This window comes from Lynx canadensis, chromosome A1 (assembly GCF_007474595.2).
Source record: "Lynx canadensis isolate LIC74 chromosome A1, mLynCan4.pri.v2, whole genome shotgun sequence".
Classification (NCBI taxonomy): domain Eukaryota; kingdom Metazoa; phylum Chordata; class Mammalia; order Carnivora; family Felidae; genus Lynx; species Lynx canadensis.
In genome coordinates this window covers 197,981,203-197,995,032 of record NC_044303.2, presented here as the reverse complement: position 1 = coordinate 197,995,032, position 13,830 = coordinate 197,981,203, and the positions used below count along the sequence as shown (strand labels likewise).

General features: G+C 50.2%; 1 protein-coding gene across 6 annotated transcripts in view; it reads left to right on the top strand.

Moving 5' to 3' along the window:
• The first annotated feature begins 2,719 nt into the window (after nucleotides 1–2,719).
• The window catches only part of ABLIM3 (actin binding LIM protein family member 3), an 89,622-nt gene continuing 78,511 nt past the window's right edge, over nucleotides 2,720–13,830 (top strand). For 4 of the 6 annotated variants that reach the window (XM_030329755.1, XM_030329747.1, XM_030329742.1 and 1 more), the window contains exons 1-2: nucleotides 2,735–2,886; nucleotides 3,243–3,342. In XM_030329755.1, the coding sequence (XP_030185615.1) occupies nucleotides 3,330–3,342 (13 nt within the window). In that variant the 5' untranslated portion in view covers nucleotides 2,735–2,886; nucleotides 3,243–3,329. Of the gene's footprint in view, nucleotides 2,887–3,242; nucleotides 3,343–13,830 lie in introns of all 6 variants that reach the window. The other 2 variants (XM_030329761.2, XM_030329770.1) reach the window with 2 other exon arrangements.

The window sequence follows — 13,830 nt, the reverse complement described above, 5'->3', positions numbered from 1 at the left end:
ACGTCGTGTTCATTTGCTAAGCATTACACTGAGTATTTTAATACAGACAATAATCCATGAGGTGGAAACCATATTAATGTCCATTCTACAGATGAAGAATTTGAGGCTCATAGAGTATCTCACCCAAAGTCACATAGATACTAAATGACGGAGGTAGGACTGAAAATCAGCCAGTCTGGAAATGGCTCCCAGACTCTTAACCAAGCCACCATTGGGTTTGCCTAATTCATGCGTTGCTAACTTAATTATTGTCTACCACCCCTCTTCCAAGTAGGAGTTATGCTCCAGGAGAGCAGGTCCTTGTCTGTCCTGTTGTATCCCCAGCAGCCAGCACGGGGCCTAGCACAAAGTAGACACTCAATAAATGCGTACTGAGTGAATGAATTAATGAATGAATGCTATGGTTTTATTTGACGATATCCTGTTATCTGACAATTTCTGAACATTGAGGCTTTGGGTGATAACTAAATATGTTTATTGAACAGTCCTATTAATTTTACCTATTTAGGGGCGCCTGGGTGGCTTGGTCGGTTAAGTGTCTGACTTCGGCTCAGGTCGTGATCTCACGGTCCGTGAGTTCGAGCCCCGCGTCGGGCTCTGTGCTGACAGCTCAGAGCCTGGAGCCTGTTTCGGATTCTGTGTCTCCCTCTCTCTCTGCTCCTCCTCTGTTCATGCTCTGTGTCTCTCTGTCTCAAAAAAATAAATAAACGTTAAAAAAAGAAAAATTTTAATTTTACCTATTTCCCGGGGCGGGGGGTGGGGAGAGGGCGGGGAGGGACAAAACTTTTCCAAGCATTAGAACCTAGCAAGTTACATGAAACTTAGGAATTGAATAAGGAATTCTAATCTGAAAATTTAAAGAGAAAGTACATGCAAATTTAAAGAGATCTTTTGGAATCGTGTATTTAGTGATCACTTTCTATGTTTTTAAAGCTGTTCCAGGCCCCTGGCTTTTTCAGTAACAAAGGTGGTCTATGAACCACCTGGGATACTCATTTCAAATGCAGAGCAAGAAAACCAGGAAACTGGGAATCTGCATTTTGCGACCATCTCAGTTGGTCTGATGTAAACAGAACTTTGACGCCTGCTGTGAGGAAGTTAAGGTTATTTTCTGCCCGTTGGAAAAAAAACCCTAACAAGCTACCAAAATGTGTTTCAAAAACCGCTGACCCTTTGATTTATCTGATGATTCCTTAAGGACTGTGGCGTCTTGGGATATTGAGCCATATCAATTTTTTTAGTCCTGCATAAGGCAGGAAATGTTGTATTTATCTGCAAGATACGCTTTCCCCAGTTTTGAGCGGGTGGTCACCTACCGTTGCCCTGACATCCCGGACTCCTGTGCACTGATTCACTCTCACACGGATCCAAGCCAGGAGCGAGGGGAACTGGTCCAATTCCGCCGTGAGATGCTGCATGTCCGAGGGCAGGTGGCTCAGCCTCGGTGACCGACTGTTTGCACGTCCATAAGCCTGGGGTGTGAGTGTTCCCCACGTTTTGATTCTACACATGCTCAAACCAGAGTCCTTCTATAGACAGGGATCAGGGAGTCTCCCAATCTTGTTTTTCTGTACTCAAAAGTCATGCTTCTGTGACCATGAATTAAGTTCAGAAGGTGACAGAAGTAGTCAGGGGACTGTGAGGAACCCCACCCCACGGCATTACTCACGACCAAAAAATCAGAATATAGGTTTCTGTAATCCACACCCGCAAGAACTAATTACAAAGATAATAATAATAATACTTTGGGCAAGAGTCAGTTGGCCATACAAAAACTGGGGGAACCAGTGAGGTTGAGCCGGGAGGCCACATACCTGCCTTTGCCACAGATGGGGAACGACCTCAGGGTGGCGATTCCCAGACCTTCTGCTCTGAGGGCTGTACAATAGTAGATCCAGAAAAGACCTGGGGCATTCTATCAACAAATGTTTACTGAGACCTCCTATGTGCCAGGCAACGTTCTGGGGATGGGGGGCCCTGTGGTGAACCCACCTGAAGAGAGCCATACTCTCAACGAGTTAAGATTCTAGTGGGGAAGGGAGATGATAAACAATTGTCCCAAATGAATCTCATAAAGGGGGAGGGAGGGACACATGTGAGGAGGCTGGTGGAACCCGTCATGTCCACCCACTCGGTCCAACCGCCACCTTACACACGTGAGGAAAATGAGGCAGAAACAGCAGTGACCTGCTCAAGACCAGAGTCCACGGAGCTGGTTAGGAGTGGAGTTAGGAGACGCCTGGGTGGTTCAGTCGGTTAAGCGACGGACTTCAGCTCAGGTCATGATGAGCTCACCGTTCGTGGGTTCGAGCCCCACGGCTGGCTCTGTGCTGACCAGCTCAGAGGCTGGAGCCTGCTTCGGATTCTATGTCTCCCTCTCTCTCTGCCCCTCCCCTGATCGCGCTCTGTCTCTTAAAACTGAATAAACATTTTTAAAAAATTTAAGAAGCAGAGTTGGAAGTGAAAACTGTCTTCCTGCAAAACCCATCCTTTCTTCCCAGCCCCTCCCAGTGACTGCTTTATTTCCCTAACACTGTCTCCGCATAGACCCCGGCACTGAGGGAGGGGAAAGAAGCGCTCAAGCACCCCTCGGCTGGCCCCAGGGTACAAGGGTCCCCTGCATCCTCCCCCCCCCATCACACCCCAAGACCCAGCGAGAAGCCCCGCGGGGCGGGGCCTGGCCACGCGCCGGCGCGTCCAGCAGGTGGCGGCAGCGAGCGGCCGCGCCCCCCGCGCTGCCACCCCGCGAGCCCGCATCATGGATGTCGAGCTCTCCTATTTCGCTTTGCTCGCCTTGGAATTCGAGACTCCAGACGAGGACCAGGATTCATGAGCCGGTCGCAGGGGCCCAGGCAGGGGCCTCTGGCTCCCGACGCTGGCCGAGAGGTGGGTCCCGGGGCGGTGGCTGCTCCCGAGGCCGGGCGGGGACGCGCTGCCCCCGCCCTGCCTCCCCGTGGTCCACACCCCCTTTGGGCTCCGGAGCCGCGGGGACGGAGTAGTCGGGGGTGCGCGCGGGCCGGCGCTGGCAGCCCCGCTCAGCCCGGCACTGGGGTCCGAGGGGCCGCAGGACGCGGCGCGCGTGCCCTCCCGCCGCCTCCTCCTCCCTGCTCTCACCTGCGCCCGTTAGCCCACTCGCCTTCAAGGCCAGTGGCTGCAGCCCAGTCCGCGAGGGTCGGACCGCAGAGGGAGAGAGAGCACCTGAGGATACAGAGCGGGCACTGGACTGCCTTTTCACCCCCCAGGTGATGAGTGAGGTCGGAAGATCGCAAGATTTAAAAAGCAACCGGGTCCTCCGTATTGAATGAAAGACCCAGTGCAAAGGCATCACCATGAACACGAGCAGTAAGTGGGTCCTCCTCTCCTTTGCCATGGGAACAGGGTGGGGGCGGGAGGTGCAGGAGCCTGCGCTGGGGCTGCCTGGAAGGAGGAAGGAAGCCTGCCATCGTGGTGGACACATGGCCCCCAGACTCCTTCGTGGTCCTTCCTGTGCTCCCCCCGGGAAGAGGGATCTGGATCTGGCTTTCCATGGTCATTTTGCTAATGTTTTACTGGCAGCAACACTTGCCTCTGCGGGGAAGGCTGCCTCTCTCCTTCTAGCAATGCCTGGGAAGGCCTAGGAAGCACTAACGAACGTGGCCATTGTCTGACTGTGGGGCTTCTGAGGAGACCTCCCTGCACACAGCTGGAAAGCCACGGAGGACCTGGCTTGTCCTGAAGCTGGGAGGAGCAGGGAGGCTGGCGCTGGGGCTGGGGCTGGGTGGATGTGGGCAGGCAGTGGGCTGGGAGCGAGCAGTTTGATAAACAAATCATCAGGAAGCCACCTCTGGGTCTGGAGGTTGTGAAATACCCTGCTTCTGAGTCTGCAGCCCCACGGGCCGGGGGCTGATGGCTCCACACACCTACAAGCCGTGTGGCCATCCTGAGAAGAGAGGAAAGGGACGAGCCCTTCGGCCGAGGTCTCTAACATGCTAGAGGCAAGGACTGCTTTGCAGAGACAGGACCAGACATTTTGCTGCTGGGCTGGGCCTCGGCTGCTGAGACACGCAGGCAGAAATGCAAGGAGGCCCAGTCGGTTTCTCTGAGTGTAGTCCCTTTGACCGTGGGCACCCAGATGACCACCACCCTGGAGAGGAGGTCGGGGTTCAAATCCTCTCCCTCCTGCCTCCTCATCAGCTTAGCTTGTCCTTCCAGTGGTAGGTGGGATTGTTGAATCAGAAGACCCCTAGCAGCATTCAGTTCCCTGGTCTCTGACTTTCCCGTCCGTCTCCTCTCTGGATCCCAGATTGCTCAGTAAAACGAGAACGGTTGAATCCAAATCTGTAAGTTTCCTCTGAAGACGCTAGAGCTGAACAGCAAGGCTAGAAAAATCAGTACCTTCGGAGGCTGTGTCCAGACCAAACGCACGATTTCCCCACCCTCCCTCCATTTCAGGGCTGGTGGCGTGGAGGGGAGGAAAACAAAGCAACAGCCAGTGAGATGGAAATGAAATATATTTATTTACTATCTATTTGTATGACTCATCTCTCTGCTGTCTTTCTTTGTGTATTACATAGCTCTGCTAAGCAAGCGAGTGTGGCTGAACTACCTCTGCCTCTTCCAGCCAAAGAATTTTGCCTCTTGATTTTCACAGTCTGGACTGGTGCTTTTTGGCTTTACCCCGGGCTCAGGAAAAGAGCAAAATTCTGTAGACCTGCTCACCTGAGTGGGCCACACGTTTGCATCTGCGTCCTTTCAGCCAAGATGTGAACGGCCTGTCACTTGTCACTATCTCTAGGGGGGGAAACGGATTTATGGGAGTCCTTTCTCACTAAATGATAGAAGAGAAAGATGGCTCATCTATTTTTCAAGAAACTGAGAAATAAGTTCACAAGCAGCTGGCCCTGCCCTTGTCTCTTGTCCCAGTAGCAACACCGAATGTTCCTAAAAGAAGGAAACAGGTTTTACTTTAAAAAACAAACAAACAAAAAACGAAATAACAACCAATAGAGTTGAATACTGCAGAAGACGAAAACTAACAAAAATGCTATTCCAGCCTCTCTAAGTAGGGAGAGTGCGTTCATCTTCCAGGCGTAGTGGAAAATAAACAGAGTACAGTGACGTGGGGAGCCGTGGGGATCCCTAAGGTCCCTCCCCATAAGAAGAAGTGTTTCTCTAAGGGCTACCTGGGGGAACACTGTGGCCACTCATCTCAGGGCTCGGGGGCTGGGGTCCATCATCATCGAGGCTCCTTGCAAGCCTGAGAGGCCGCAAATGGAGAGAACAGAAGTCAGACCTCACAGAAGTGAAGGAGTGACAGGGTCACCAGGTTATAGGGACGGGGCGTTGGCGGAAGGTCGTTGAGGTGGCCCGATCTAAGCAAAAATGCTCTCCCCTTTGGGATGTGAAATTCTTACGTAATCCTCGTGCCTGAAATTGAACCTAAGAGAAAGTCTTACTCGGTTTTTCTTTCACTTCCACGTACTGGGTCCTCACTCTCCACCAGTCGGTGTGCTAAGCCTCTCACCTGCATGGTCTCCCCAGCTCTCACCCCCAGCCCGTGAGATGGGTGTGTTTACTCCGGTTTTACCGGTGACGCCTCGTGGCTGATGTTCACTAACTCTTCAAGCCGTGCAGTTAGTTGTTGGATTATGAAAGGTATTTGGATGCATTGCGTTTTGACAGGGTGCATCATGCCTGCTCAGTGGTTCAGATGTCACGGTTAAAGTGGGGCAAAGCATGAGATTATTATGAAGTTGTTATCTGGGCAGGAGGAGTGTGGGGCGGAGGTCTTGGGAGAGCATGTAAGAGCTGACAGAGCTCGGGCTCTGGGATCCGCTGGTCCCGGGGTTCTGGTCCTCCTCTTCCACTCCTCAGCCGCGCGGTCTTCAGCATGGTTGTCGCCGCAAACTGGGGATGATGGGACCCACCTTGCGTGGAATGGAGATAAATATTAACACGGTGTGTAAAATGCAGAGGGTGGTGCCGGGGCCGTAGCTGGCCTCATGTCAGTGACGGCGCTGTCCTTGTCACCACGGTGGTCATTGTGGCCGTTGTCACTGTGGGCTCTGTGTCATTAGCAGGCGGGTCACTCAGCCTCTCAGATGTCACACCATTGTCATAAATCGAGGATACCAGAAGTGTGGTTTTGTGGGTTGAGCACGATCACGAGACAACGCTTTGTAAACACACGTGAAATTGTTTGTATTCGTGAGACACCCGTGGCTCAGATGGCAACACCAGGGGAGCGCTCCATCAGCGACTTCTCTGGGCGCTTCTAGTCTCATCACAACGCTTTCCTCCAAAAGCTAGCTGAGCGTTAGTACCCCACAGAGCAGGAATTTGAGACAAAGGGGTAATTTTGGAGGTGATGGAGTGAGGTGGTGGTACAGACGTGGGCGGAATGCCAACGGAACGTCCCACTGATGCATGCTGTCCGTGCGCCTTCGCTCTGTTCTGTCAGAGCCTTGTCCGTCATCCCACACTCGTCCACGTGACCACTGGCCACTTTTCTGAACCCACAGAGCAAGGAAGGCGCTGACCCCAGCCCCATCACTTTCACACGGAGCCATGGAGGCACCCCCATCTAATCTGCATGTTGTTAGGCAACAGGAAATCTTTGGTTATTCCCTGTCAGTGTTGCCCATTCCCATGTCGGCCCCAGGAGCTCCCAAGCCCCTTGGTCCAAAGCCAGGGGAAACTGAGTTTACCGCAGGTGCCAGAGGCCCTGAGCTCCAGAGTCGATTCTGGGTGCCACAAAATGCCGTTCTCCTCACGTGGGTCAGAACCCCCAGAGCTCCTGAAAACTATGGCTTGTCGTCGGCATAAAACTCAGCACCGGCCCATCCTCCAGGTTGGGGGGCGTCATGCACACCATGTACGGTCGGGCCGAGAACCACCCTCCTTCGCCTCATCGGCTTTTCCTGTGCTCTGACCCTTGCCTTGGTCTCCATCATGGATTGGAGTCGCTGTTTTGGAGTAGACTGTTTTGCTAAAGAGACCGTTGAGGGGTTATATCACCCCCACAAACGTACCAGGAGGTAAGCAGACACCATCCTGGGGCTGTAAGAACCTGAGCTTTGGGGTATGGGTCCCTGAGTTCAGGTGCAAGATCTGTGGTGCACTGTGTCTGTGATCTTGAACTGGAGAGCTCACGTCTCTGAGCCTAAATTTTGTCACGTATGGAACGTGAGCGATCACGCCAAAGTGCAGGGTTGTGGTGAGGATTAAGTGAAATCACGTGAGAAACTCACTGGCATCGGGTCCCAGGGGATGGAGTTGAATCTGAAGTTGAATTGGCCATTGAGCGGAGCCAGGTTCTAGAATGACAGTATCATAAGAACCCAACCCTCTGGTTGGAAATGAGCATACTGTGCCGCTGTTGTAGCTAGCATTAGGTTCTGTTCATAGGAAAGCCATAGCTTCCTGAAGGAAGGCTTCGGAAAGATTATTAACCCAGTGTTGTATATGGCATGGGTTGAAAATTCAAGACAGGAAGTTGGGATCCTAGCTGAGAGACAACTACCCTGGTTCAGAAAAGGTCTGAGGGCCAGGAGTTTGGGGGTTGCAAGGGAAAAGGTCTTTTAGAAAATGAAATCTACATGGCCTAGCACCTGTTGGATTACAGGGTAAAAACGAAGGGGAGGAAACTATCAGTTAGGGTCCTGGCAGGGAACAGACGGGCAGGTTGAAGGGAGCGAGATAGAAGGAGCCTTTGCAAGTGTGTGAGAAGCATGCAGAGAAGCGAACAAGAAGCCAGGACAGCCAAGTTCTAGAAGGCTGGTAACTGCCTGACCTCTCTCTCCTCCCTGCCTCCATCTCCTACTACGCTCCCCGTTGGCCCAATCCAACCAGGGGCCAGAGGGCAAGGAAGGCGGTTGATGGGCCCATAATATTCAGCCTCGCAGGGCACAGTGCTGACGAGAGAAGGCAGCAGAGTGGGTGTGGAGAGACCTGGGAGCTCAAAATTGAAGACATCCAGCGAAAGACGCAAGCTCTGCCAGGTCAAGAGCTCCAGGAATTCTTTAGGAACAGTCTCCATTACAAACGCAAACTTGGCGGGACACCCTCTAGAGAGATCTTAAATTCGCCAAATTTAGATAAAGTAGAAATGGCTCTATACCTTATAAAGAGGGAGATTTTTTTTTTTCTTTAAACCATGCTTCCCAAGTGAATGAAGCAGTTGGTCAACAAATGATTACTTGAGGCTGGGCGGGGGTGTTGGGGGAATAACGTAAGGAACCGTTTAAAAACCATCCAAAATGAGTATAACACACCTCTGAAAATCGCAATGTGATTTCAAGAGTATTTGTGTTGCATAAAGGAAGTGATATCAGTTCTGAGCTCCAGTTTTCCTATCTGGCAAAGGCTTTATCTTGCTGAGATATCATCTGCTGTGGTGAACGGTCCACAGCTGGCTGAGCTCCAACGGTAGCCAGATTCCATTGTAAAAGAACAGAAAACAACCAGGAGTGTGGAAGCACCTCTGACTTTTTGAATATTTCACCAGTTAAGTTGTTCTCCTTTAGTTCTTAAGGGCCCAGACTGGAAATTGCCCCCTACTTGCTGTGTGTTGTTGAGCAAGTCACTTACCTTCTCTGTACCTCACTCACTTCCTCATCTGACCACACGAGACCTAAAAATAGTGCCTCTCTCATAGAGTTATTATAAAGAACATGTAAGTTAATAGTTGTGAATTGCTTGAAACACTGCAAGTGTTTATAAAATGAGTAAAACCAGGGGCGCCTGGGTGGCGCAGTCGGTTAAGCGTCCGACTTCAGCCAGGTCACGATCTCGCGGTCCGTGAGTTCGAGCCCCGCGTCGGGCTCTGGGCTGATGGCTCAGAGCCTGGAGCCTGTTTCCGATTCTGTGTCTCCCTCTCTCTCTGCCCCTCCCCCGTTCATGCTCTGTCTCTCTCTGTCCCAAAAATAAATAAACGTTGAAAAAAAAAAATTTAAAATGAGTAAAACCAGTGGATATTCGTTTGCTAGACTTGCCACAACAAAGTACCACAGACCGGGTGGCTTAAACAACAGGAGTTTATTGTCTTACAGTTCTAGAGGCTAGAAGTCCAAAATCAGGGCGTCGGCAAGATTGAGTCCCTCTGAGGGCCGTGGAAACAATCTGTTCCAGCCTCTGTCCTTGGGGGTGAATGGCCGTCTTCTACCTGTGTCCCTTCACATCATCTTTCCTCTGTGTGTCTCCAAATTTCCCCTTTTGATAAGGACACAAGTCATATTGGACGGGGGCCCATTCTAATGACCTCATTTTTAACTTGGGTCCCTTTGTAAAGATCATATCTCCAGATAAGGTCACATTCTGGGAAGAGAGGGTTAGGACTCTACAACATAGGAATTCAATCAGTAACACAGTATTTGTTACAAAAATGACCCCCTCCAGGAGAAGACTTTTCTGTGGGTTGGTTCCCCCTGAATATCAGCTACCCCCTACCCCCTCCCCCCCCCCGCCCCGCACTAGTGGAAGATGCTGACCTCTGACCAGCAGGGATAGAGCCTCTCCCTGAGCACTTGAAGGGTAGGAGGTCCCGAGAAGGGAGGACTGTGGAGGCCTAGTATTCCACACTCAGTCTGTCTGAAGAAAACACACTCCCCACTCCATCCTCTCTCTGGGTCGTTATGCAAAAGTGTAGCATCTCAGTGGTGTAACAGAATTTATAGTCACAGTATTGGTTTTCAATCTGCCTAGTTCCTGGGAATGTCCAACATGGGGAATAAGAATTGGATTGCTCGTTTGTTCACTCAACAGATATTTACTGACCACCAACCCTGCACCAGGCATGATGCGGGGGGACACAGTAATAAATATAACAGTCATGGCTCCTGCCTTCGTGGGTCATGCAGGCCCTGAAAAATGGGCCATCTGGTGGCCAGCGTGATGGGACATGTTTTATTTGCCCTTCCTCCGGTTTTCAATGAACTTGAATTCTTTGCCAACGTTGGGAAACTGGGAAATGGAGATGTCAAATCTGGGATTCCTAGCTCCTCTTGAAAAAGGCAGAGAGGGGAAGGTCTCCATCCCTGCCCCCATTTTCCTACATGACACTAGTCAGTAGGATCGCCTGCTTTTAGTGGGGCAGGTACGGGTCTCTAGGGCAGAGCCCAGTTGCCACTGCTTCGTCTCAAACTGCACAAGGACAGCCTTGTACTTTTATGCTCCCTCGCCCCTGTGCACGTTTTAATTTTTAAACCCCAGTCTAGTAGATGATCAATACAACATTAAACACAGAGAAGTGTCTCTTCACACAGAGATGCCAAGACGGCAACATATCCACTAATTTTTCCCGGAGAAAGCTTGATCTAGAGTTAGCAACTGATTAACACCGCCATGCTGTTAAAGTCCCCTTGGAATGAGCAAACTCCTGTCGCACAAATAAGGATTTCCTCAGCTGACCCATTCCCAGAAGGGTGATATCATATCCTGTCCGATACAGTTGGGCAAACATGTCCTGCCCCCATCTCCTAGAGGTCACTTTTGTTTCCAGGGGAACCTAATAGTAGGGGGTAGGGCACAGACCGAAGGAAGGCAATTCTGGATAACCCATCCCAGCTCTGGGTCCTTTTTCCAAACCAAAGGAAGGTACCGTGAAAGGCTGAACTATTCCAGAGATTGTTCTGACATATGGGACCAGCCTGGTCCTTTTGAGGAGATCTGGTCAACAGCATGAGTTCTGTGTCAGTAAGGTCAGTTTATGTACCCACCCAGCTAAGGAGTGATTGCCAGAAGGTGATCGCTGAACTTGACCTCATGTAGCATTCATCCCATATGGCTATTCAAGACTTCTCCTCTGTCATTACAAGGTTCTCCTGCTTGAGAAACAAAGGTGAGTAAGTGGATAATGCCAACATAATTTCTTCAGTGGAGGGCAGATTTTTCTTCATTCTTCTAGAAGGAATAAGGTAGCAAATAATTCATAGAAAGCAAAGCACAATGTCTAACACATCGTAGGTGCTCCAAAGATATTTGATGAATTCATTTATTAATGAAAAGCCTGCTCTTTTTTCTTGATGATAAAGAGCTCTCTACTAAGTTCTGGGTTCATCTTTTGGACCGTCTGCTAAGTTGCCCACTTGGACGTTCCCAGGCACTTCAAACTCAGCCTAAAATTTAATAAATTTATTCTCTTTAAAAGAAAAAGTAGAGAAAACCTACTTCAACTCTAGAAAATAGTTGATCGCTAGAAGAGTCACCTAAGTGAGTCATTAAAAAGTAGTCCTCGTTGGGGCACCTGGGTGACTCAGTGGGTTGAATGTCCTACTTTGGCTCAAATGATGATCCCACAGCACACGAGTTTGAGCTCTGCATCCGTCTCTGCTCTGACAGCCCGGAGCCTCCTTCGGGTTCTGCATTTCCCTCTCCTCACGCTCCCATGTTCAGTCTGTGTCCACGTCTGGTCACTCCTACCTCCCAAGCCTGGCTGGACCTCTTCCATTCCTCAGCTACCATCACTTCCCTCTGTTTACGACACGAAGTATGGCAGCCACTGGAGTAAAAGGTTGGAGGAGGGGAGGAGGGGATCTCAAGTTCAGTAGGAGGCAGTGGGGCAATGTGGGCTGCCGGATGACACGATTCCAGGCTGCATGGACAGGAGGAGATCGTAGCATCGCTCTGCAGAACCCCGATGAGGCTGTGTCTGAAGCACGGCATTCAGGCAGACAGTGATCAACCAGAGCGTGCCCAGGAAAGGGTGGCCAGAAGGGTAGAGAGAGAGCATTGAAGGGGCAGTGGGGAGGTGTCAGAGTCAGCCCCACACATCTGCTTTGTGTCCCTCGGAGAGGATGAATGACCCCTTGATGATTTCACACAGTGCTACGGGGATGTGCCCTGCAACCCAGAAGTCCCTAGCCTCTTCACTAAGTTTATCACCAGCCAGACGAGGGGTCCAGACAGGCTATGCTTTGCTGTCCCATCGCTCCCAGTGCCGTGGTTACGGCCGTGTGCTCCTGCAACAGCCCCCACACCCTCTCTTGGCAGAATTCCACTCTCTGCTGCCTGTATCCTTTCCAAACCTTCTTCCTCGCATCTGCTTAATTTTGTGCAGAGCGCAGGTCTTTCTCCATGAGCTGTTATCTCTTGCCCTCACCAGCACCAGCAGGGGCAATGGAGCGACTGCTTTGCAATAGTCTGTCTAATGACACAGTTGATCTATTTTAAGCACCTGAAGCACACCCCACTGCTGCCAATCTTCCCTCAGCAAGCTGCTCTCAGCATGCTGGAGCAGAGGCAGCCTGAGGTCTGTTCCTGCTTTTTGAGATCTGGGGAAACAGCCCAGGGATCCGGACCCTGCCCGTCCAAAGATGATCTAAGGCAACCGTAAAATTAGATATTTTTACGGTCAGCATGAGTTATTCTGGAAGCAGAAATGCCTGTGATGTTAGGATTATATGGGGCAGGAACCTCAAGTGAACAAAAATCCATCTTTCGAGGGACAGACACAGAGCCTGTGCCCTTCGCATGTAGAGAGGAGAGACCTGGGAGGCAGCATTTCAGGAACAAAGAGAAGCCCAACCCCCATCAGAGATCTCTTAGGCCCCCACCACGTTTTTCTCCTCCTCCTAATCAAGAGACATTCTTTTCCAACTAGAGGCTGAGTGCAAATGTTTTACGTATACGAGTTATTTAATCCTTGCAACAATCCTACGTGGGTCTTCTCTGTATCGTAAACCTAAGACACTCCCTGTGTTATGTTGGCTCTCACCATCCTTCACAGAACTCATCGCAGTCGGTAACAGTTTCATCCATTCGCATGTGTACTTTGTTTCTGTCTCTTACTGTCTTTGGACTGTAAACCACATGATGACAGGTCTGTCTGTTTTGTTCACTTGCCGGGTGCTCCAGACTCATCACAGTGCTTGACCCAGAGTGACAATAGCTAACGTGAGCATTTACTGTGGACCAGGCACTGTGCTAACTAAACTCTCCACAGACAGAAACTCACTTTACAACTTTGATTGAAAGTTGTAGGAAATAGGTAGTAATAGTGCCCTCATTTTCCGGAGGAGGGAATTAGAGCCCAAGGACCGAGTCATTGGCCCCAAATCTCACATTTAGTAAGCAATGATGAAAAAATGCTCAACATCACTAATCATTAGGGAAATGCAAAGCAAAACCACAATGAGAGGACGCCTGGGTGGCTCAGTTGGTTAGGCATCCGACTTCGGCTCAGGTCATGATCTCAGGGTCTGTGGGTTCGAGCCCCGCATCGGGTTCTGTGCTGACAGCTCAGAGCCTGGAGCCTACTTCGGGTTCTGTGTCTCCCTCTCTCTCTGCCCCTCCCCAATGCGCATGCACGCTCTCTCTCTCAAAAATAAACATTTAAAAATTTTTTTTAAAACACACAATGAGAGAACACCTCACACCTGTCAGAATGGCTTGTATCAAAAAGACAAGGAATAACAAGTGTTGGTGAGGATGTGGAGGAACAAGAACCCTTGTGGACCAGTGGTGGGAAAGTGGATTGGTGCAGCCACTATGGAAAACAGGGTGGAGGTTTCTCAGAAATTAAAAATAGAACTACCATTTGATCCAGCAATTCCACTTCTGGGTATTTACCCAACGAAAATGAAAACACTAATTTGAAAAGATACATGCACCCCTGTGTTTATGGCAGCGTTATTTACAATGGCCACGATATGGAAGCAGCCTAAGTGTCCACAGTTAGATGAGTGGATAAAAAAGGTGTGAGATATATATATGCACAATGGAATATTACTCAACCTTAAAAAAGAATGTGATCTTGTCATTTGCAACAGCATAGATGGACCTAGAAGGTATCATGCTAAGTGAAATAAGTAAGACAGAGAAAGACAAATACTATATGATTTCACTCATAGGTGG